Source organism: Thermobia domestica, chromosome 1 (genome assembly GCF_964235325.1).
Source record: "Thermobia domestica chromosome 1, izTheDome1.hap1.1, whole genome shotgun sequence".
Taxonomy (NCBI): domain Eukaryota; kingdom Metazoa; phylum Arthropoda; class Insecta; order Zygentoma; family Lepismatidae; genus Thermobia; species Thermobia domestica.
The window spans coordinates 2,318,400-2,345,372 of NC_137454.1; the positions used below are offsets into that span (position 1 = coordinate 2,318,400).

General features: G+C 34.6%; 1 protein-coding gene across 1 annotated transcript; it reads right to left on the reverse strand.

The window, feature by feature from the left end:
* Nucleotides 1-229: 229 nt before the first annotated feature.
* On the reverse strand, nt 230-24,961 carry LOC145683085 (uncharacterized). Its single transcript, XM_081754447.1, has 2 exons — nt 24,183-24,961; nt 230-1,496 (listed from the first exon to the last, which is right to left on the reverse strand). Exons 1-2 carry the CDS (start codon nt 24,542-24,544, stop codon nt 434-436), a joined length of 1,425 nt encoding a protein of 474 aa, XP_081610573.1. The 5' UTR covers nt 24,545-24,961; the 3' UTR covers nt 230-433.
* Between the last annotated feature and the right edge of the window lie 2,012 nt (nt 24,962-26,973).

Below are 26,973 nucleotides of genomic sequence, written 5' to 3' on the forward strand. Positions count from 1 at the left end.
GAAAACCTGAAAGCTCATTCTAAAATATCGACTTTACAAAAAAAAAAAAAAAAAAAAAAAACACTGTTCTTCGCACAATACATAAAGCAAACTACCGACGATGAACTAGTCTAACGAATCCGAGGAGAAATTTGCTACATCTGCGGGTCAAGGGAAAGAACAGAACTGGCCTTGAATGTAATGATTGTGGAGAAAACATGTTCAGAAAGCAGTCAACAATTACTACTACTTGCAATATATGTCAGCAAACTCAGAATGAAGGCAGTGATGTGGATGTTGATTAACTTTGAAACTGCCTTGAATCTACATATTGTGGAAAAGCATGTACAAAAAGCACTCAATCAGTACTGCTCCACGCAATAAATATCAGCATCATCACAAGAAGCTCAGTGAAATGGACCCTAAGCATGTGTCAGTTTTTCTCCTGAGTGGACTAACATGTGAAATTTGGACGTAGCCTAAGTTCCTTCCTACACTCTTCCCATTTGTGAGGTTTCTCATGTGTGTGAGTTAACATGTGTCTAGCCAAACTTGAACGTAGACCGAATCCCTTACCACACTCTTGGCATGTTTGATGTTTTTCTCCTGTGTGGATTAACATGTGTCTAGCCAAACTTGGACGTCGACTAAATGCCTTACCACACTCCTGACATGTGTGACGTTTTTCTCCTGTGTGGATTAACATGTGTGTAGACAAAGTCGAACGTTGAGTAAATGCCTTACCACACTTTTGGCATGTATGATGTTTTTCTCCTGTGTGGATTAACATGTGTCTAGCCAAACTTGAACGTAGACTAAATCGCTTACCGCACTCTTGGCATTTATGATGTTTTTCTCCTGTATGGATTAACATGTGTGTACGCAAACTTGAACGTCGTTTAAATGATTGTCTACACTCTTGGCATATGTAATGTCTTTCTTCTGTGTGGATGAACACATGTGCAGCCAAACTTGAACGCAGACTAAATCCCTTTCCACAGTCTTTGCATGTATGAGGTTTTTCTCCTGTATGGATTAACATGTGTCTAGCCAAACTTGAACGTAGACTATAAACCTTACCACACTCTTTGCATGTGTGATGCCTTTCTCCAGTGTCGATTAACATGTGCGTAGACAAACGTGAACGTCGATTCAATGCCTTACCACACTCTTTCCATGCGTGTTGCTTTGCTCCCGTATGAATTAACATGTGCGTAGCCAAACTTGAACATTCACTAACTTCCTTTCCAAACACACCGCGAATGTATGTTCTCTCGCCTGTATGTACTAACTTACCGCTTGACAAAGTTGAACTTTGACTAAAGCGCTTATCACTCTTTTGGTACGTATGACGCTTTTCACTCTCCTGAGTCAGCATATGTCTTGACAAACGTGATCGATTAAATCCTTCCCCAAACTGCATCGAAGTATGAGATTCCTCATCTGAATTAGAAATTGCTTCCTTTAATGTAATAAACTTATTCCCTTCTCCGTGGAAAGCAAATACGTTATCGCGCCTGTAACAAATTCAAAAAACAAGGAAATGTGAATGGAGATAATGATTAAGAAGCAACAAAAAATATAATCATTCGCTGTATTTCATGATAAAGTTACGCTTACTTTGTTTTAATACATGAAATATTGTAGAAATATGAAATGGAGTACCACTGAGTAGTCTACATATCTCTCTGTTTTCAAAATAAGACGCTATAGTATATTTCACTATACCGATTGAAGAATTATTTATATCGTGGAGGTCATTAGCCTTTGACCAGGTAATGGCGTCTGCTTTGAAACAATTGCAGAGTATGATAATACTGTCATATCTGTAGTTTCGTGCGGAGAAGAAACAAACTTGTGAAAAAAAAGGTTTAAGAACAACTCAACTTGTTAATATAAACTCTGCCGAAGATTATTCATTTATATCATCATAAGAGGAACACGAAAGACTTTTTGAAACGAAGAAAAAAATAACATAGAACTTTGCAAGCGGAAGCAGAGAAACTTAACGTAATCAGACTAAACACGAATCATTTATATCGTAGTGATCGTGGTTTAGTGCTCTAGGCGCTTGACCAGTAATCTAGAGGTTCTTCGATCGAGTACACGTCGAGCAACTTTTTCTTTTATTTTAGGAATTTTGATGGCGATTAAACACATTTACTACATTGAGATATTTGAATACTCGGATGTTTCAATACTTGAACTAACAAATTTTCAGGAATAATACTAGTAATAATGATAAGTATCTTGTAGAATATTTCAAAATTAAAAAAATATTATCGCTCAGGTCATACCATAACAAGCAGAAACGTGACATTATGCAAAATATATTTCGGTTTTGTATAATGTTGCCCATGAAAACAGGAATTTCTCATCTCGAGTTCCACCATTTTAATTCGAGACGGGACAAGGGTAACTCACACTATCGTCACGCGTTGGAGATGAGAATCGAGACGAGACGAAAGATATCGTAAACGATTATCGTCTTATCTCGATTCTTGGAATAGTGTATGCCATTCTTTAAGTAACAATTGCTTTGTAGACTGAATCTTATTCATTATTCTTTTATTTTGTATTTCAGAGCTCACTGAATTATGGTTTGTGTATATATTTTTGCAGCAAAGCTTTTATAATTACATCTGCTAACTCCACAAGTTAGTTTACTATAAACCTTAGTGTTTAATGATATTCAGGTCTTTTTATTACAGTTATTTTCCTGAAAACGTACAGTAAAGTATTTTCTACATGAAACTTTAGGGGAAAGCTTTCGTTTAAATTTGGATAGCTGCAAAGGTGTTCCATGAAGGTACGGAACCCCTTCCCCGAATCCCCTACGTTTAAGTAAGCTTCGTCAAATTTTAGGGCAACTTTAAAACTTTTAATACCATTATTATTATTATTATTATTATTATTACTAAAGTCTTGTAAATTTAATGGTTCAACCTGTTCCATCCAGCTCCTGCCTAGTGGGCATTCTGAAAATTTTAATAAAACAGACTGAGATATTCTTTAAGTGAGAGCTTACTATCTCCCTTAACATTGATGAATGTTGAGAGACTTGTTTATAAATTTGGACAAAAATAAAGTCATTGATGAAATTGCGATAACAAACGAAGTTTTGAAAAGAAAATTAATGTATTGATATGTTCCTGATACTTTGTAATTCCTGTGTGTGTCTGAGTCATTTTCAATTTTACAATTATATGCTTTATGATATTGTAATCATTTATTAGTAGTAATCAATAATTTGCCTGTTTGTATTAATATAAATCTAGAATAAGCTTCACTTTGTTAGTGCATACCAATATTTTCGTCTTTTTACAGTTATGTGGTCATATAAATGTTGTAAAACATCTTAAATATTTGTCATTAGTTCTCACAGAATAAAAAAATGTTTATAGCTATACGGGTTTCGCATAATTTTGCCATATCAACACATTTCTCTTTATTTCACTCATAGTCTCATTACATCATATTGTACAATGCCGAACTGACGCCGAAACCTATATCATGATTTATATCTACGTTATATTACTACGTTATGTTTTACCTTGTCATTTATCATAACAACAGATATATTTTAGATATATTTAAAATACTTCAGAAACTTTTTCTTCGCTGTGAAAAGTTTCTCGATCAGGGGGTCCACAACCAACTTGACACGAGGGCCCGTGATTGCTCCAGACCGGCACTGCTCTCTACTTCTATGACCTCTGCTCCTTCCCACCCTATCATGTGGTTTGTCTCTTTCTGATGCTTGTATATCGCATTGTTTTCCCTTTTCAATCTTACATCATCCTGGTGCTGTTTAACACTTTCTTGCATTTTCTTTCTTGTTTCTCCTATGTAAATTTTGTTACACTCCGCGCATCCTACTCTATATATTACTCCCCTTTGATCTTTGTCCGCTATTGCTTTTCTCTTGGTTCTTCTGACTAGTTCAATTATTCTGCTTCCTCCTTTCCTTATGTCCTAATACCTGCTTTCCGAAGCATTCTCTTTATCTTCTGTTTCTTTGCCTAGGCTTTCTATTGCAAACCATTTTTGTTCTTGTCTTCTTCCTCTTTCTTTCTCTCTCTTGCTATGTTTCTTGTGATCCTATCCTCTTCGTTGTATCCAAAACTTCTTTAAATCTGTTTTCCTGTGTTCTTCATTTGTCTTTAGGTCTCCTATTCTTTCTTCCATGCTTTTTATGAAATTCTTCTTTGTACCCTCATCCACATCACTTCGTTTGCGGCAATATACTCCCGCTGCACACTCTTTTTGGTACCAGGATGTAATAAACTCTCCTCCTTCCGAATTCTTTATTTTCATATCTAAATAGTTTATATCCTTGTCTACTTCTATTTCATTTTCTAGTCTACTCCCTTTCTTTTCATCTTCCAGTTCCTTATGAATTTCTCCAGCTGCATTTTCGTTCCCTTCCATATTCCTAAACAGTAGTCCACATAACGGCAAAAGAGAAGCAGTCTTTCTCCTCCTATTTCTATCGTCTCCTTCTCCCATCGATTCATTGTTATATCTGATAGTACTGGATTCAAACAAGATCCTATATTAAGTCCTTCCTTCATTTTAACAATCCTGTCTCTGATTATGCAGTATCCATTCCCCACAATACCTCTAACCCTCTTTTTACCTTCTTACTGTCCCAATTTTCTATTCTTTTTTCACCATTTCCTCTTCTATTATTCTCAATATTTCTTCTCTCTTAAGGCTCGGGAACATACTTTTAACATCCAGGCTAAATAGCACTGTGCTCTCATTTCTTCCTCCTAATTTATCTATCATCCTCTTAACGTCTTCCGTATTTTCTACTCTCCTACTTTCTTGTCCTTCTCTCACCGCGTTGGCTATCCTCTTAAGCCTTTTCTTCAACACTTCTAACATATTATTCCTGCAGTTAAGCACCGGCCTCAAATTCACTATTTCTTTGTGGATTTTTGGAAATCCTTTCATTCTAGGTAGCTTTCCTTCTTCTCTCACTAATCTCTTGAACCCTTTCTTTTTGCAGTCCTCTATAATCTCTTTCTTTATCTCTTCTTCTTGTCTTTTTTCTGCAACATCTTCATGTTTTTCTTTCAGTTCTCCAAGTTGTTCTTCATACCATACTTTATTCATCACAACTATAGCTCCACCTTTGTCTGCCTGTTCCACTACTATGTCCTTTCTCGTTCTTATCGTTTTCATTCCCATTTTCTCTTTTGTCAGTGAGATTGCCTCTTTGTCTTCTTGATTTGTTATTTACTATATTTACTGGTTTCCTCCGAATTCGGTTCCTATTTTCTTCATCTTTTATTTCTAAATGGTTTGGAATAGAAAGCCTAGGGAAGAAACAGAAGATAAAGAGAATGCTTCGGAAAGCAGGTATTAGGACATACAGGAAAGGAGGAAGCAGAATAATTGAACTAGTCAGAAGAACCAAAAGAAAAGCAATAGCGGACAAAGATCAAAGGGGAATAATATATAGAGTAGGATGCGCGGAGTGTAACAAAATTCACATAGGAGAAACAAAAAAGAAAGTGCAAGAAAGGATGAAACAGCACCAGGATATGTAAGATTGAAAAGGGAAAACAATGCGATATACAAGCATCAGAAAGAGACAAACCACAGGATAGGGTGGGAAGGAGTAGAGGTCATAGAAGCAGAGAACAGAACTTTGGTGAGAAAATGGAAGGAAGCCAGGGAGAATATGAAGGCAGGAGAGAACGTGATGAATTGGAATGCAGGATTCTCGATAAAGAGTGGGAGATTTTACTTAAAGAAGAAGAAATGAAAAGTTAGAAAGAAAGGGAAAAAATAACAAGGAAATTAAGGATAATTAGAGGACAAAATGCATCCAGCGAAAAAAGTAAACTTTTAATTGGACACGTGTGCAGCTAAAAAGTGAAAGTGAAAGCCACACAAGTGTTACTTTTTAATGAAGGGGCAGAGCCTAATTAAAAGTTGATCTCCGGAAAGTATATATAAGTGATGACCAACTCCCAAGCAGCCAGAAGGAGTGGAAGTTCGATGAAGACACAGTTATTGTGTTGAAACTGTTACGTGATACTATTTTTTACATATTATCACATAGCCTTCCTCAGTGTGTTATTGTGTATCATTACAACATGTGTTTGGGCAGTATTAGTGTTGTTTATTAAAGTGAAAAGTGAAATTTTGCGTATGCTTTACCAAATAATTATCATGGTATAAATTTATATTTTCTAGTTTAAGAGATAACCTAATTTACTTTTCTTTCCAGCATAAATAACTAATGCCTATACAATTTTTACATTATTAAATTGTATCGGCATTGAGAGTACGATTAGAATAAGCTTTTATGACGATTCCCCAGAATGTTCTGACCCGAACTCTGAATCGTGTTATCTAGTGGTTGTATGGTCGGCTTTGGTTGAAAGTCCAAATTATTATTACAGTCTAAAGGAGACGTCCCAAACATAGAGAATCGAATCCCGGAATGTTATAAATGCCTAAGCCCTCCTAGGGAACTGCAGGACGTACGGACGTACAAGGATCGAACCCTGATATATACACTTATAAATGTCTTCTTGAACAGGGACGTACAAGGATCGAACTCTGATACATACACTTATAAATGGCGTCCGAACAGGTTCATTTGGTAAGAAAGGATAAAGGCGACGATAATTGTATTTTTTATCAAGATAAATTGTAGTGCCTATTTAGTATTATTTAATTTTGTTCTTTTCGCATCATTAAATCAATCATCATGCCCGTAATTAAAGAAATAATTCCTGTTTTGCATGAAATGCGGAAAATATGGAAAGAAACAGAACATTTAATAGTAGAAAGCCAATTTAGATATCGAAAAGAAGCATTTACATTGTTAGAAGTTGAAAATGTTTTAAAGGTAAATCAGGAAGTGTGTAAAATTCGTAAAAGAGCTAAGCAGGAAATTGCAAAATCTCTTTTAGAAAGGAACATAGAATACAGGGCGGAAATTGAAGATAAAATTGTTGCTAAAATGCGTGAATTACATATATCTGATCTCTATCAAAAAGTCAAAGATGAGTGTGCTTTTAAAACAGAATTTGTTTCTTTGTCAAACATTGAATATAAATTGAAAGTTCATTACGAGAATTCAGACATTGTAGGCATTGCGAAAGAAAGGTTAGCTGAAAGGATATATAAAAGGCATTTAAAGTACCACAATGTAAGTGGTAATAAGGGTTCCAGTGATGACCGGAAGGCAAATTGTAAAATCGTACCACCAAAACGAGTTAGGTTTGCTGATTCTCCTGAGATTATAACATTTGCGCATGCTTCTGTAAAAGTTAGTAATTTAAAAAGTATTCAAAATTACGAGAATTGTAAAAGCAAGGCAGTACCATTAGAAATAAAATTTCCTAAGAATAACTTAGAATGGGTTAGGCCTGAGTTTGATGATATTTTGTGGGACATTGCCCCCGTAGACCAAAAACTATACGCACAAGCAGTGGAAAATAAGTGTGTTGAGAGTTGTATTATTTTACCATGTGTTAGTTCTCAAACATTAGGTGTTGTTTTCAATCGAGCCAACATTGAATTTCTAGACAATAAATTTGAACAGGTTGAAGAAGTATTCGATTGTGAATTAAATGTAGAAAAGAAATATTTCCTATTGTTGGTCACGTTAAAGTTGAGTTAAGCAAGGTCGAGGAATTTGTGTGTTCTGCAAATAGCATTGTTGTAGAAAGAAGCAAAGCAGAAAAAGAAAAAAGTAACGAACGCAACCCAGCTGTTAAAAAATGTTACTCGGCCGCGACCCTCAGCCATCGAACTGGCCACGCCTACCGTAGGTACTCATGTCAGTCAACGGTCAGCTGCTGCCACTATTGTATGTTTGTTTGTTTTGTAAAGGAACGAAAAGCATTCTTAGGTGCAACGCGTGCCACACTACGAAAAGGTTTACGAAAATAGTAATAAATTGCCTTGGAAAAGAAAGCAAGAGTAGGCAATTCACACATCCTTGTAGTGCATTATGTTTGTTAAAGCAAAATTGCTTCCTCGGCACCTTGCTAATCAGTAAATTAGAATGTGTTCCCTTTCACAAAACTTGTTTATATTTTGTGTCTGTTACGGTTGTTCAGGTACGCCATGAGCAGACTAATTTTTTTAAACTGTGGGTTGAAAGTCAAAAAAATACAGATATAACAAACGGGATGTGTTACTTTCTGCGTAGTTATTTGCACACAAATTGTGAATTTAGAAGATAGTAAAAATTGCTTTATGCCTTGTAGACCTTATGATAATATCTATAACTCAGTAACGTCGGAAAAGAAATTAAAAACCTGTCAAGAAAGTTTTAGTAGGATACAAAATGTTGTTCGTCACATTGCAAGGAAATATAATTTGCAAGTTCGTTGTAGCAAAAAGCACCGGCAACATAAAAAGAAAATGTATAAAGTCAGACGAAAATTAAAAAGTCAAACGTATGTTGTATTGTTTTCGTAAATTTTCAAAGTTTGTTCGTAAATTTTATTTGAGAAATAAATGTCATAGTTTATGCTATATACTGACAAGTAGTCGTAATCATAAAGTTGTTTTGTCGCACCATGATAATGAATATTCTGCATATATATTTGAAAGAGGTAATCAAAACTTCAAATTGAATCATAGTAGCAACTTAGCAGTTGATGATATACTAAAGGGGTCAGGTGCTGACCACATATCACCTGTAGTTAATAAAAATTACAAACCTTTTGAGTAAGAATGTGGTAATTGGGTGAACAAACCCCTTACGCCTAAGCGATTTAAAAATGAATGTAATCATAAAATTAAATATCAATCACCAATTACCATCAGTGACGTGCTATCAGCTGATCGTGATAGAGTAACAAAGGTCAAGCACACAGGAAAATGAAAAAACCTAGTCAGACGAAAAAGGCAATCTAGTGTTCAATGTAAATACAGTGAAATTGATATGCATAGAGAAACATCACGAAAGAAAAGTAATTGCAAGTTAAGCACTAATAAGTTAGTCAATTTCTTCTGTAATGCAGTGATCATAAATGTTGAGAAACCAATTTTGTGTTTTGAGGTACTGCTTTGTAAAGCAATCAGCATTGGTGAAAACCACTTAGTAGCTTGTACACTCACATTAGTCGTTTGTTGGCAAATGAAATCTTTCGAAATTGTTTTTGTGTTGAAAAAGCCTCGATAGGTGTAGGGTAAACAAAAACCTCGTTGTACCGTATTGCTTGTATTTTATGACATTGACACTTGCAATGATTTGGTAATTTAAAAAAAGGGTTATATAACTACATAATTATCCTCTTACGATTTGTAATACTTGCACAGTATGTATCGGCATTAGTAGGCGTCCCTGACCCACTATGTGACCTCCGGACGACCGAAGCCTTTTTATCAAAGATGGAAACATATGCTAAACGGCTTACCAAGTCATGAGATGAGGTTCCCTCCCATTCTTGGGTAACATTATATTTATGTAACGCCCAGCGCAGGCAATCTCAGTATTATTCCTTTCTTGATTCTTTTAAATTTCAACCTTTTTACTCTATCATTAACCCTCATCTCGGGAAGAAAAATAAATAATTTTAATGCGGGTGGTATCTTCCAAATTTAGGAGGGCAGGCACTTTAAAAAGTGTAATGGCTCACAAACCATCCACTGCTTGGCCCATTCATGGTTAATTGCTAACCGGAATGTAATAAATGTAGAGTATCATGATTAATAAGTGTTATTGTAGATTTAAGTAAAATTTCCGATATTGCAATTAATATTTTGAAAACATTTACGTGTATTTTTACTTAAACTTAATTTGTATGTGATATCATAGTTTCATAGTAGTAATGATAATTAAAATAATACTACTAGTAGGAAATTAATGAAAACGAGTATACATTTATTGTTACTTTTCCAATGTGTTCGAAGTTGCATTTAATGAAAATAAATATTAAATATGAATGCTCTTTAATAACAGTAATAAAATTAATTCATGTGAAACTTAAAAGTACAAGGCACTACATTAGTAAATATTTTGCATGACAATAACTATTCACTATACGTAGAAGCATAATATATTTGTGTTTAATGTTAAATAATGCTAGTAATTAGTTACTCAAATTATCAAATATAATATTTAGAAAGAGAATAAAAATAACTTTGTTTATATTTTGATTTGTTTGAAATTGTGGCACTTTAGTATTTTAACATAACAAATATTAATATAATAAAGACATTAATAAACTTCATTAAAATTATGGCCCAATCGTAATTCTAAATTCGTCTTGTATGGTCCACGTGCTCGTTACCGTACTTCCGAATGGACTTTAAAAATTTTTCACCGTATCATCAAACGAAGACTTAATTGATATTAACCCTTTGAAGACCAGTGGAAAAAACTTGGTAACAGGGTTGGCTGGTTTAAACCAGCTGGTTTTTTCAAAAAAACCAACTGGTTTAAACGAAAAAACGAAAAATGTTCGTAAAAGTGTAAGTGTCTCTAAAATCTTGATGAACACACATTTGTGGGTTATCACGTTTCACTCCCGTATATTATTCGTATTATATTCAGACCTAAATTCCCCATTCATTACTCAAAAAGATTATACTACAAAAGCAACTTTTTTTAACATAAGTTTATAAATGTTTGTTTTGTGATCTTTTTGTAGTTGTTATTATTGTTATTTAATTGCAATCAAAGAAAAATTCTAAGTATTGTTTCGTTTCAATGTTTACTATTGATAAAATACATCGAAATGCCGTACTTTTTTTGTGTGGAGGGGTTTCATACAGACCCCACGAGAGGCATTTAGTGAAATGAGAAGTATCTTTGGTATCTATTTATGTATAAACGAGTCTGAGCCAAAGTGGACTCAAGTAATTCGTATCTTTATTCACTTTTCTTACTTATATGCAAATTAAGTCGTTGTATTTCTTTAACTTGGACTACTAAAAGTCGTTGTTAACTAACTTGAACTAAATTAGTTCTTCTGTACTCCGTAGTACTTTGAAATTGTCCATATGTAATTCTGTATAATGGTTTCACTTGTGCAACTGTTTATCTTTTTGTCCTTCTGAAATGATTCTTGACAATTAGACAATTATATTAACAAGTATGTATAGATCAGTGCAATGTATTTTTATCAGGAGTTCTTCGTGAGTGAGTCGGCAGACGTATCGCATATGTGGCTAATTAGTCCTGGCTCCGAGTTCAAATGGAGGACAATTTCTCTCGGATGTAACTCGAGAAGCAATTTTTATTCCACTTTAGGCTTATGTGACCCCTTCCAGCATAACCCGGCTGTTGCATAATAACATCAAGGCGAAACAAACTTATTTCTGTCCATATATGATATGAATATATAGAGCAAATTACTTAAACCAAATAAACCTGGTTTAAACCAAAAAACCGGTGTTTTTTTGTTTTTTCAATAAAAACCATGGTTTTTTCCAACCCTGCTTTGTAACAATAGTGGTGATCAGTGTTGCAGGGTTGTGTTTGTTTTTCAGTTCTCTCAAAACAAACGTCTTGTCGAGCGCCTATGAAACCATATAGTTCAGCTCATTGAATATTAATGAAAGAAATTTTAGCTTTTTGAGTGAACCTCGTATAAAAGGTCTCTTAAGAATTTTTATCTCAGCAAACAAACGAATATTCATACATGTGTGTGTCGCGTCTGCGACGGAAATCTTGGTAAACCCTCTCGTCTCTCCAAATAAGATGCTAAAATTCGTTCCAGGGAGCAAACTTCGTCTCCAAAAATTCCTGCCTATGGGTTGTCATAGTTATTTTTAGCTTTGACATCACCAGGCTGCATTGTGAGCCTGTCTGCTGCGTAAAAACGCGAGGAGACGGAGAGAAAAATTAAGTTAGTCTGACTGGTGCAACTAACATGATGACAACGTGCAACCACTTAATGTTAAAAATAAAGTTTTATTTCAATTAGTGCAACGTATGTAGAAAATGTAGAGGTGGCTACGAGTAGACAACTAATAATCAACCTATTTACGTTAGGATAACAAAAATGTTGCCAAAAAAAGAAAAATTAAAATTTCAAACGTTGTCTCATCACTGATCGTGAAAAAGTTTCTAGTCTAGCCGAAAGAAGACACGATGGAAGGAAAGGGAATTCACCCCGAACCTCAAGGACATCCCCCTGGAACCGCCACAGATTGACTTTCTTCAGCATCAAAGTGAGTGAAAAGTTACAGTGTAAAATCACGGAAACTAACGATGTAGTAAAATTCAACCGGTAGCCCGCGACTACCGCGCCTTCCGCGATTTTAATAATAATTATTGGACCAAGGGTTAAATTTTATTCTGATATTCAATTTTTCAAATTAAAGTGCCAAAATGTAAGGTAACATGTGTTTGTGCAGTATTAGTGTTGTTTATTAAAGTGAAATTTTGCATATCCTTTACCAAAATAATTATCATGGTATAAATTTATATTTTCTAGTTTAAGAGATAACTTAATTTACTTTTCTTCCCAGATAAATAACTAATGCCTATACAATAATTTTTACATTATTAAATTGTATCATCATTGAGAATACGATTAAAATAATCTTTTATGACGATTCCCCAGAATGTTCTGACCCGAAGTCTGAACCGTGTTATCCAGTGGTTATATGGTCGGCTTGGTTGAAAGTTCAAGTTATTATTAAAGTCAAATGGAGACGTCCAAACCATAGAGAATCGAATCACGGAATGTTGTAAATGTCTATGCCATGGGCGCCCACAGAGGGGGCAATTTCCCCTCCATGGATTTTCGAAAGAGGTTAACTTCTACAGGCTCTTTTGGCGACGAAAGTTTGCTTTTAAAATCAACATTCAAATAAATGATTAGGAATAACAAAATTTAGTCAAACCCATCCCGAAGATTTTAACGTACTCCTCTCCTCCGTGCGATGCTTTATATTTTTTCAGTAATGATTATATTCAGCCTGATGAATGCAATGGAAAAGTATCTTGAATAATAGTATCCGTCAGTTGAGTTGAAAAGATAATTTCACTCTTTCTTGTTTCTTCTCCAGACGTGAAGTTACACTATGTGCTAAAATAATAAAGTTATACTATATACTAAAACAATTGATCACTTTGACATGAAGAATTATGTGCACACATCTCTTAAGGTGATACTGAGAGAGAGAGAGAGAGAGAGAGAGAGAGAGAGGAATATATGGTTATTTAGGGACATTTTGACAAGCCGATACTACTCTCACCTTACGATAATTTTATACCGCAAAAGCGATAATGCTTGACAGTAATCCTTGCCCTAGCTCGGAAACACAAAACGTTCCTCTGAAATGTAGTATTTCAAAGTACAAGAACACATAAACGGACTGCTGTGGGTTGGTAGGTTTTAGAAATCTTGCGGGAAAAATCGACACTTAAAATTACTATGGGAAATGTCAACACTACATAAATAATGAAATCCTTCCGATCTTGGGGATACAAGAAACAAAACGCAATGAAATACAATACGTAAAGTTGCTACTATCTATATATGGCTTATTTGCAAACTTTGTTGCAATTCACTACAACCTGAGTTGAAATACAAGAACACTGAAACAATGTAAGCTCGTAAAAAACAGAACTGTATTTTACACCTGTTTTCTAACATAATGTTTTCAATATTTGCTACCCATAGTAATCAATAGTCGAAAATCATATAACACAATCGTTTTCGGAATCCATATGTGAAGAATCCAGCAGAGGCTGATTTCAAGGATTAACAATTTTGAATACCGGTATTGTGTAATGAATACCGGTACAATTCTATACCAGCATTAGTGGCTTTCTTAAATATATCAGGATCTTTGACACGTGTACTCTGCTCATCTAAAACTAAAAGTACTTTACCATTAGGCTTATACCGGACAAAATGTCCAGAAGCTGAGAAAGCCTGTTTGTTATATAACCTAAACCTATGATGTATACACCAAGATGAACCAGACGGTAGTCTGTTTGTCTGATGACTTTCCTTATGACAAAGGAACTACATGTCGAAATCTCCCTACAATCACTGTCGATTTATTCCCTAAATGCATTGAATAACAAAAGCTGGCACGAGTTGTCACTGTAACAAGCGATGTGTGTCAACCTGACATATATGCATACAGAGGGTATATTCTATCATAATACCGATCCCTTGCCTCCTTTCATTAACATATATTACCGCTATATCTTATTTTAGACTTACTGAAAGTTATAACATGGATATATTTTCTTAAATAAAGCTTTATGTACCTATTTTAGAGGCTTCTGCTTCCGTTGCAGCAAGCAAAATTAACTTCTCTGCATATACAACTTGTCTGAGAACCGACACTCACCTTCCACGTACTGAATGTTTCCATATGTGATCATTTATTAGCTTTGCCAGACCATAAAAGTGTCGAGATCTCCTGGATGTCGATATCTCGCTAAACGACGACCCCATATATATATATATATATTTGTGTGTGTGTGTGTCTTTCCCCACCTTGGAAAAAATTCTGCGGGCGCCCATAGCCTAAGCCCTCCTAGGGAACTGCACGACACGAACCACATACTGTAATATATGCCTTCCCGAACAGGGACGTACAAGGATCGATCCCTGATACATACACTTATAAATGTCTTCCCGAAAAGGGACGTACAAGGATCGAACCCTAATACATACACTTATATGAAATGGTTGGGAAATTTTTTATGGCTTGTACCTGGGATATTCTTACATTCTTTTAGATTCTCAAATAAGATCTCAATTCATTTCAATCGCCTAAAAGAAATGAAACGTTCTCAAATTATACCATCCGCAGTTAGAAGCATTTTTGATCACCAAGTTGGAACAAGTTTAATGGTACGATCAAAATTTCTTTCATTGTTTGTCAATACGGACATTAATACTTCCTTTTTCATTAAAAAAATACTCACGAGTTATTTGCCTCTTCTACTAGAATAGCAAGATATCAAATATATACTTCTGCGATAAGCTCAGAGGAGTGCAAACAAAAATTAGAATTGGAAAGCGCTTGAAGTAGAACGAATTGGAACTTTCTTTGTAGTTTCCAGCTAGGGATATTCTTGCATATTTCTAAATTGTAGAAACTCAAACTCAAAATAAATAAGTTATTTATTCCGCAGGTTTGGTTGTAGAATAGTTGCAACTAAAAGGTACAAATCCGAAACATGTTAGGAAAATATTTCCAATTCTTATTCTTGAAATATTATCAAACTTGTGGTTGGTAATAATAGCTTTTCCGCTTCTAAACACAAAGGATATAATTTGAAATTGTCTTATCCGTAATAACTGACGGAAACACATTTGGTGCTATGTGATACAATATAAAAGACACAAGTATGTCCGTAGATAAGAGAAACTAAAATTATCTATTTGTTCTATTTTTATCTATTCTAAATTTTGACCTCTGTTTAACGCGCTCTGAGGAAATAAGGTGGAAGTGTTTCACTTCAAATCACGTTATCGGTACCCGCAGACTGAAAATATTAGTTATTATTTTCTACAAGCTAGGAAAGGATAAGAATATCCTAGGTAAGAGCTAATAAAATATCTTCAATAGTTTTATTTGTAACATGTTTTTAATTTGGATCTATTAATGGCCTGCGTTCTGCTTTTTACTATAGGGGTCAAAGATTGAAATCACACCATTTAAGTGTCAAGTGAAATGACTTAACATTTTCGAGGATTTTACACAAAGAATAGGCCTAGATGTGAATCACAAACAATTTCGTAATATTTTATTTATTTGAAATGTTTCCAAACGGTAAGGATTATTGATGCCATTTTCTATTTCTAGTGGAGAATGTTTTGAAGATTGTTATAAATATTTTTATACATTACTGGAATCATTATGTATTGTCCTAGATTACTCAATACATTATGATTATTAATATATATTTTTCAGTTATATCTTTTGTATGCTATATAAAACAAATTATACATAATACGAATTGTTTCGCAATATTACATAAAAATCCTTATTATAATACTGTACATGTGCCAGGCAAAATAGCACTAGCTTCGAAAAAAATGCATATACAAAAAATTTTCAAGTAAGAATAAATAAGAGGGAAATTCTTGCGATTTCAATGTCTTTTCCCCGTACAGTTGCAATTCCTAATCATAATTATAATAATAACTATTATTATAAGAATTAAGCAAAATAAATACTAATGAGCAACATCTACTGCGCCAGAAGACTATGAATTCGATAGTGATAGCCGCCCTACTTGATCATTTTCTCATCTCTACTCTTCCTAATATTTTGGGGTTTTTCACATCAATAATACCCTTCTCCATAGTGTTAGTTATAAATGTATATTAACTTGCTGCTATAAATTAGTATACGAATCGAGCTTCATCCTCCTAACGTGATGACAGAGAGAGAAAGAGTAAATTAATAACATCTTCTTTAACACTTCCTTTATCCCAGTTAAGGTAAACCAAATAATGATATATAACCTACCGTGTATTCAAAACTATGATATCTTGCATAAAGCTACTTTGAAGTTCCATAATACGGAGTCACTTTGCACATGGAACGTTACTTTTCAAAAAAAATTGAAGAGTTTCACAGTTCTCTATCGGTAAAACCATGAACAGTAAAGAGGAAGTTTCAACTGCCATCGTAAGATAGAATATGTAACTGAATTTTGGCTGTAGTGTTGGCGGTTAAATTCAGCTCCAATTACGGGGAAAGTTTGTTCTTGTAGAGGTATAGAAAGCAGTCACTGTAAAGGCTGATAAGATTTGAAAGATATCATATTTAAAAATTTCCGTCGAAGTAAAATTAGTTTCGTAGAATACTACAATGTATAATAATACTTTGATGCAGTAGCTGAAATTGTAATTTGAAACGTTTTAAAGTTTTAAAAACGTAAAACTGCCAGAAGGCGTTTCAGCCTCTACTCGGGGTTACTTTACACCGGTCCAAAATACCCCTTAGATATGAAATTATTACCACTGGAAATTCCTGCGTTTTAAGTGTAGGTAAATTTCCTATTTAAGTAGACGCCGGAACGAATTTATTGTTAGAAATCAAATTATGAATAGTGGCGGATCCAGAAAAGTAGTTTGAGAGGGGCTTTATTCAAGAAGATTTTGTTTTTCTTTGGAAATGACTAGACTTTTGGGGAGTGGGATTGCAGCTTATACGCGTAGGAATCACTAACATTAGATTTTTGTGGCAAATCTTTGACTCACAGTGACTACAACCGATTCATCTGATCCGGTTACAGTTACTGTCCGAGTCAAAGTAATGTAAAATGTTAAGAAATATGCTATAAGTAAAAGGGCCAAAATGTTGCTAAACACCAATCCTAATCAATTCAGGTGAAACCGTGACTATCAATACTGATATCTAATTGGGGCCAAAACCACTCCAACCCCTACTCAAGTACCATAAAAACATCTAATAAAACAATAAATAGTAAAACCACTACTATAAACCTAACGTAAGAAGGAAAAATTTAAAATAAAAACACTCATCTCCAATTATAAATCAGTGCACCATGACGAAGAAAAATAAATTACATCTCACCATGATAATGGAACAACCAGCAGCAAAACAAATACTTTGCAAAAATACTCAAATGCAAAACAAATCAAGAATAAAAGTAATATCAATTATAAAACGAAAGCACTCACCGTTTCGCCATACCAGAACACCCATGAATAATGAACTCATAATTACTGATTCACGAAAAAGTAAGATAGGAAGAACACATGCGCAATACTCAACTTCACATTACTGAAAAATGTTTCATTCCGCACAGACGTCGATTTATTAAAGCTGTGGCGGTATTTCGTTTATTACACACTAATGCATTCCGCTATTTTACTATTAAAATGTAGGCCGGTGGGTGAGTGATAATACAGTGCTTTTGTTTCACTGGTTAGGAACATTACCGTCCTAATAGCCTTGCACTATTGCTTACTTTGCGGGTTCCTCCAGCTACACCCCGCTCGGATCCACCATGCAATAGTACCGTCTGTATTACATACCGGACCCGCGCACAGATACACCTAGTGGAACCCACAAAGTTAACCTGTCACAACCATCACTTCCAACCTACTTACCCAGAATTCGGAGACTAGAACGTGTTCGTGTAACCCAGTGTAAGGGCACAATATTAAGCTGGATTTACAACGTTAACACTAAGTATTTAATTACACTTATCAACGGAACATGGAGTTACTAGTTTACTTAAAACGCATCAGGAAATCAAAGAAAACGCAAAGATATCATGCATATCTAGAAATTTAAATATATAATTCAACTAGACATTGTTAAACACTTGTGGTAATTATTTGTATTCTAATCGTACGATTTTATCTTTAACTAAGGCCCTATATGATTCGCGATTCACGTTCACGTAAACATCTTCTTAGAGGGAAAACCCTTTAAGTTTTAACTTATCCGTATGAGAAAGTTTGTTCTATCTTCCTTTGACCAGATCGCATCGTTCCAAATATTTTCTCTTCTTTAAAACGTTTCTCTTTAAATATAATCTTTCTATTTAAACTTATTAGTAGTGATAAACTTAAAAATTTCGTGATTCGAGGCACTGAATAATTTCCGAAGTTGTCCGTTCTACATTCTGTTGTCGTATGAATGCACTGTTGCCAGTGCCTTCTCACCAAGGTGCTCGCACCACCAACACAACACAATGGATAACGTAATCGTTAAAGACAACCATAAAGCACTGTGGTTAAGAATGCAGAAGGAGTAAATTTTATAACCATATTTGTAGAAGCGAAAGGGGTTTCTGCGTCGCAAAGACGCAAACATAAATATACACTTTTGTCTGTTTGCGAACAGAAATTTCTCAGAGCTGCCTTTGTACAAGGTTTACTTAGAAAGTTAAATTTTTTTTTAATTAATAAAAAATGAGTTATCCTTTAATGTTATAAAGCGAGCACACTTGCTGTTATTACAAACAAGGCAAACCCATAAACACCCTTTTACATACGCCAGAAATATCTTCAGCCTTCGACCACAACCATAACCGATTTTCCCTAACTCAATTAAACCACACAGTGCGATGGGTCAGGGAAAATTCGGTGTATAGAAAATTCGGTGTACGGAACTCTCGGTGTGGGGAAATTTTGGTGTAAGGTAGATTCGGTGTAATACATATTGAATATTACCACTTAGGATAATTTACGACACTTCATATTGTGAAACCGAAAACCATATAATGTAACGAATAAAATGTTATTACCTATTTCAAGAAAAGCAAATTTATTTTTCTGCCTTGAGTCCAATACCTCTTGCATGTCTTTTGTGGGGTATTACTATAAACTACTTTTCATCACACAATGAAGCTGACACTTTTTGTCACAAAAAAAAAAAAAAAAAAAAAAAAAAAAAACAATTACAACTATAAGTTCAGAGAATAGTTAAAGGAACAATTAAAAACACCTTTCCTATATAGTATATCATAGAACATATACAAGGTGATTCTTTTAAAACTCACGGATTTCATTTGGGTCTAGAATTTCTAACTGAAGTCCGATTTTCATGTGGTTTGCGGCAAATGATCAAGGAACGTTGCGAGATTTATGGAGCTATGCTTACTGGTTTAAATTCGTTTGGGGTAATATTGACCACGCCTCTAGAAAAGCACCAAATATTCGCCACTGTACCGAATTGGAATTAGGTGAGGTTGCGGTGTGCAGATTTGAGTTTCTTCGTTAGATGGCAACCTCGCGACGGTCAATAAGAAACAGGAAACTGGGCTGTTGTATTGAGAATTATGCTGTGCTACTGTACCAATATGATCAGGATACAGTTACAATAATGTACCCTTTGGAGAAACGTGATTTTATCTTTAAAAAGATTTTGGAGACCGGGATCTGTTGTTGCTACACAAACGGCAGTTACACGCAACTTTGCCTCACGTTCTGCCCCAAACAGGAACATAATATGGTCCCTAGTGAATAAATTGCAGGAAACAGGATCGCTTCCGAGTAAGGCAGGGAAGCATCGGACCCCACTGGTGGATGTTGTGGAAGATGCCAGTTACCGACTCTTTAAGTCACCCAAGAAATATTTCTGTCGTTTGTAGCGAGAAACCGGCTATTCAACATGTGATTTATGTGTGTTACCACTAACACTTAATTTTGGGGGGCGTGGTGGCTCAATGGTAGAGCGTTCACCTCCGGTGCCTGGGGTCCCTGGTTCGATCCCAGATCGCGCCGTGTGGACTTTGTGGTGGACAAACACCGTGCCCGTGGGTTTTCTCGGGGTTCTCCCGTTTCCTCCCACTTTCTTCATTCCACCATTTCACTCAATTCTCATCATCACCGTCTCCTTTAGCCTAACCGGCATAACCATGGGACGTAAAAGTTAAAGATTTCATTTCATTTCACTAACACTTAATTTGTATTCTTCAATTTCGCTTCAAATATCCAATATCTCATTCGAAGTGTAACGTACATTGGCGAATATTTGCTGTTTTTCTTGCGGCCTGCTCGATATTACCCCGGATGAATTTTTTTAAACCAGTAAACATTGTCCCATAAATCCCCATCCTCCCTTGATGATTTGCAACAAACCGCATGAAAACCGGGCTTCAGTTAGAAATTCTAGAGCCAAATGAATCCGTGAGTTTTGAAAGAATCACTCTGTATATACATATGTAAGATGCAAAAATATATTGATCAAAAAGTCTTACTGGCAAGGGCAATATAAAGCAGGATGGTTTTATCAGAAAATTTTTGTACAAATAGTTGACTTCTCCTCCAATCAGACACTTCAGTTTGTTTGTCTTAAGTTAAGGTAAACAAGTACTCAACCCTATTGACTCCTTATTGACTTCTCCAATCAGGCGTAGATACTTTTGTTGAGGCATTTATTTTTACACCTATGAGTAACATAAATAACTGTGTCGTTTTTGAAGAATTTAGATTTAAATATTTATTTATAAAATAGACATAAAATCGTTAGAACATTTTTTAAATGTCTACAATTTTTAACTTTACCCGTCCAGTAACCTACATTTTTTTTAAGTAGAAAATTCTAGGAGACATCCTCCAGAACAGCATAAAAAACTTAAGTTTTAAATTAAATGTCGATTGGTAGCGATGGTCGCTTCGCTAAATCACACGAACGGATATCGAAAAAAAAATTTCTTGTCATGTAAGGGCCATAAAATGTTAAAATCCGTCGAAATCTAGAATTCAAATTATTTCACGATCACATTTTTTTTAAATTTCTTATAGTAGACAGTATTAAAAATACGTTCTACACAAAGTTTGAACTTAAAACTAATACGCTCATTTATCCTCAAAGTTCAGTTTTTAATAAATCATACGGTCTACTACAAAGAATCTTTCTTTACATCGAACATTCCCCACACCGAGTTTTCTTACACCGAATTTTCCTACACCGAAATTTCCTACACAAATTTTCCTGCTCCCCAGTGCGATATGACTTAATATCCGAATCTAAGACAAACTTATTTAAAAACGACAAGTTCAAATTCTTTGTATTAAATTCATGTTACGGTCTCTCAATCGCACTTGCTAGAACGATCGTCGCCATGAAACGAAAATTCAATTACCCGCTCCCCGCATTCCGCCAGCACACAACTACAATCAAACTACCATATAACTGTACGGAGACACCTATGGGGGAAATTGTGTACTACCACCAATCTTTGAAAAAGGTAGTCACACCAAAGGCAGGGCAAGTTCCAAGTGACTCAGGCAGTAACAGTTCCAGGAAGTGACTGAACCGATAAGAACCAAATAAAGTGACTGTTTGAGTCTCATTAAACACTTGCCTTAAAAAAAGAAAAAAAGAAATCATGCAATTTTGGGTGAGATTGAGCTTGAAAGGTACAAACCCCGTAAATCTTCCACTGATTACGGTTCGGAAGATATTCTTGGACAAAAGGAATAACCAAATCAAATCAGTTCACGAGGATCATTCTTTCTGTTTGTGAGTTGGTACTTTTGTGGGTCATATGCTAAACTATTAGAAAGTGGTTCCTGAGTCGGTACCAGAAAATACCTTTTTTGTTTTTTTTTTACAAATATCGATAATTCAAACTAAGTACTGATACCGGTACATGCACTGCAATATCAATATTAATAAAATGCATGCTTTTTTCTGTAGAAAGTGAAATGTTTAAATACCGAAGGGAAAACATTCCACAGAAATATATCTTCAACATACTTTTTTGTATGTTGTGCTAAGTAACCTCACCTACGAAACGTTTCACATTTCAATTTCAACAATTGCTTCAAAGTCCCATTACACACACTAGTATTCTACGAAACTGACTTAACTTTGACGGAAATTCTTTTAAATTTTGGCGGTTTTTACAGTGACTGCTTTCCATACCAGTATAACAATAACAAACACTCCCGGTAATTAGAACTAATCCTAACCTCCGAAATTATAGCCAAAATACAGTTACATGCTCGATCTTACAAGGTAGTTAAAACTTTCTTTTTACAGTTCATGGTTTTACCGACAGGGGACTGTGAAACCCTTTTAATATTTTCTGCGCAGTAACGCTCGATGTGCAAAGTAACCCCGCGTTACGGTAGCTAGTAGCAACTGTAAGGGAAATGAAGTATCAAAATTCAATGTGTCAAATCATGACACGGAACTAGAAAAATGTTTGGGAATGAAGGAATCCATATAATTAAGAAATTACGTCCTAATGTGTGGCGTAACTTATGAACACAATTTGGAAGCAAAGAAAGCATTTAAGGATGTTACCTATAAAATACTTAGGAACGTACAAAAACACATTCAACACGTGAGACATGAAAGTTTATCCTAAATACAATATTTTGGTCTATCCTCGTTTAACATAATTCTGCGTAATGCCCTAATCTGCATAGCAGTCTCATTTTTAACGGCCATCTAGCACATGCTGCTTAGCGTTGTTTGTACAATAATTCATATATCGTGTAAGTTCACTAAAACACTCAAGTGATCCTATATTGAGAAATGGAGGTCCATACCCTAGAAATGATTGCTGGGAATATAAAACGTCGACTTCCTAGAAAAAAGGGGTATGTTTAGTACAAGGGGTCCAGAAGCACTAAAAAGCACAAAATTTACAGGAGAAATGAGTGATGCAAGTACTTAGACGTAACATAACGTAACCAAATCTAACCTAACCTAACATAAACTAACGTAAGCTAACCTGAACTAACCTAAACTAATGTAATATTAGTAGAAATGAGCGAAATTCTATCATTTTTTTGGAAAATTATGCGGGACTCCTACACTAACATAACATAAACTAAACTAACCTAACGCAACCTAAACTAGCCTAACCTAACTTAAATTAACCAACCCTACCCTAAACTAGCCGAATGTGAACAGAAATTATCAAAATTGTAACATCTTTTAAGATAAAGAGCTGGACCCCTTCTGCTAAACATAGGCCGAAAGAAATTAGTGCAGCTAGGAAATGGAGTTGTGTATGGACCTCTACAATTAATTACCATCCATTGTTGGTTAGAATATTCTTTATCTTGTATTTTGCTAATGACTTTCGAAGCCCTCTGGAAAAATGAGGCTAGACACATTTGAGGTAAATCCTGAATAAAATTACAAACGTCAATAGTTTTTGTTCCAATATAATACATTCCACATTTAAATTTGGAAAATTTTAGTATCTAGATAAATGATACTACTCGGTAAATTAGTTTTTTGAAGACAATGTATATATATTTTTTTCGTTAATTATATTATGAATGTGTAAGCCCATAAAAGTCATAGTTACATATATATTGCTCTATCTGTAAGTTTTTTTTTATAGCATATATGTAATTTTGACAACTGTATGCGTACTCGAGAGTACTTTCATTTGCATGCAAAACAGGCAAATAAATAAATATAAATATTATTATTCTAGCGATTTGTTTTTTTTTTTAAGTCTCTATATAAATAAAACAATATCGTCGAGCACCTATATTTTAAATATATGTAACAATTAGCGAGAAATGTGTAATCAATAATAAAGGAATCATTATTTTGTCAAGATAAGGACTACATAAGATTTGTATAAGTGGTACTTATCTTATTATTATTTGGTATACAGCTAGTCTATGTGTGCCATGCCACTTTTAAATTGTGTATTACTAAGTTACGTTCGAGATATCTCCCACACCTAAATATTTCTCGGGAAGTATTGGTTTTCCGAACCCATGTATCCGTATTATCAATCTGAGCCAATTACTATATGAAAAATCAAACATTACCTTTCTAGACGAACTGAATTTAAACTTTTTGTTGTTAAGTGTTGGGAGTCATTAGAGTACGACGTGCAAGTCTCCTGAACCATTATTTTTCTTAGCGTTTCTATATTACTTTCAAATGCAGGATCTTCTACTGCAAATTCTGATTTCACCCTATCAGCGTTTAGTTCTACATCCAAAGAATACAAAGCTGTATGCTTGTACATTGTTTGCTCCCCTTCCGTTGTAGATAATATAAACTCTTTGTTCTCAGTCATCAGTTCGTATGTCCACCCTTTCCCTTCGAGTGGATCTTCCTGAGGTAAGTCACAATCAATTTCTTCTTTACACATCAATTCCAATTTAACAGACGCCTCACCAGCCATTATGACTTAAAATTTAATAAGAATTTGACACTGTTCTTATACTTCCCTTATATTTTATGTTGCCAGTGTAAATGAAATGATTTACAAGAACGTTCACAAAAGCAACTTTATATTTCCAATCTTCTTATGCGGTTGCTCATTTCCTTATCCACATTCGCTCTCTCGGCAGTTGTTTGTTTGTGTGTAGTTAGCCATTGTGGCTAACTATCATTTTTCCACCATGGAGATAGCATTACATAATTTGACCATATATCATTACCACTGTTTTGAACATGACTTATCGCAATTTAGAAAGGTAATTAAACGTGTAAAATGTAAAGATTTGAATAGTGGAAAAATGATAAAAAGTAACAAGATGAGTACAAATTTTTAAAACAGATAACGTAAACTGCCAAACGTCTACGCGATTTTGCAAGGGGTTGCAGCAATCTAATGATGGGCAGTGGGAATATTCCCGGTGGGTAGGAATTTAAAAAATGGGAATATTCCCTGGTATTTTCCCTGGCCTATAAATTCCCGGGAAGGAATTTATTTCCATTTCTCTACTTTATCTTCCAAATTATAAGAACCATATGACTAATTACTTTATTTTAATATATTATAATTTAATTCTGGGTTTTAAAGAATTTGGAGGTTAAAAAATTTAAAATTATTTGACGGTACTTTATATAACTAATAATATGAGTTTTTAAGTTCCATTTTGATTTGAACTAAAAAGTAAGGTAATTGTTTAGTATTGATGGGCCAAAACTAGCAAAAAAGTCGAATGATTTATGGAAGAAATGAGTTGATAGCAGTGGCGGCCAGTGGATTGTGGTTTCGGGTGTTGCAGTACGAACGACAAGAGACAGAAGATATAAAATTGACGCATTGACTAATCAGCATTACTTTAGATGCAAATGCTATGTGACATGCTAAATTAAATAAAATTCTGTTTTAAAAAAATAAAAAAAAGCAGAACATTTTATCCGATTACTCACCTTATTTAATTAGTAAGTTCATTCTCCTGTCTTTGATTGGAACAAATCTGTCTAATAAATGCTGGTTGAACTCTGGTATTCTTATTGTCAGGTCTTTTTCGATGGAAAGCATAACCAATATTTATATTCTTTCTTGGGACATTCAATAACTTGAAAGTGTCAATTCTTTCTCATGTGAAAAAAAACTTTCCCCGCCTTATGCAGAGTCGTTTCGACGTATGATTAGCATCATACTAAACTACTGACTACTGCAGGAGACTTATGTTAGTGGAACTCTTTAGTATGGCACTAATCGCGCTACAAAACGACTCTGCATAAGGCCCTTCGTCTTTTGCTGCCGCCATAGGTACAGTTAACATTAATTCCAGAAGCTTTGTAGATTCACTAAGTATTTTTTTCTAGATTATTGCGAACGATTCATTCTAGCAAACTCAGTCCCTGACAGTGATCCGAATTCCTCTTCAGCGTTGACTGAAGAGAGTTCGTAGCAGAGATTAGTGTTATTAAAAAATGTACATTGAACACACTTTATTCACAGTTTATCCAGGAAAATTTAAAATAAATTGAAGAAATGTATCTGGTGCAAACAACAATACTGCCATAAGATATCCTGTAAATTTAAACTGGATTTTATTCTCGAATACTCTCCTGAATTGCCCTTTGCTTGTTTTGTCTAAGACTTAGGCCGTGTCCAAAAGATACAAGTGCGCATTCGAAGTACGCTTATTTCCGGAAATGACGTCACCTAGTGTGCGTCCATAGGTCCAAGTTCACAAGTCTGCGAGTGCATAGTACGTAGTGTGCACACTTGCGTTGGGAGTTCGTCGTAGGAACAACAATAATGACAAAGTGACTTAATAAAATTTTAAAAAGACATATATTTAATATTTTTGTTGAGGTGAATATATTTATGGGCTGATCTAATAATAGTTTAGCCTACTTGATAAATATACAAATTAGTGATTTTACAAGTGGATTATTAAAATGTTACGCAAATAAACGTATTTACGTTGTGTTCTTTGAGTACGCAATGGAATTTAAAATAGTATAGAAACCAAATACTTTCTTTAATAATAAATTCATTTTTGTTTAAATATTGCATGGTTTATGAAGCTTAATCGAAATAATTATACTATCGGTAATGAAGCTATTTGCACGTAAATGACAAATTTTAATGGCGTATTAATTAAAATGTTAAGCTCTATCATAGAATAATAAATACCTAGCTTATTCATTTCTTTATACCTACAGCTACAGCTGCAGCTGCAAATATTAATTCATAGGTAGATAGACCTAATTTTCTAGTTTTGATTCTAAACAAATTCCTTTCAAAGCTACCATATTTCCTTGCTCTTAAGAGACTGTAATATACCAATTACCATACATTTTGCATTTTTGACAGCTGCCAAAAAGTGAAATACAGATAAAACATTTCTTTCAACACATTTA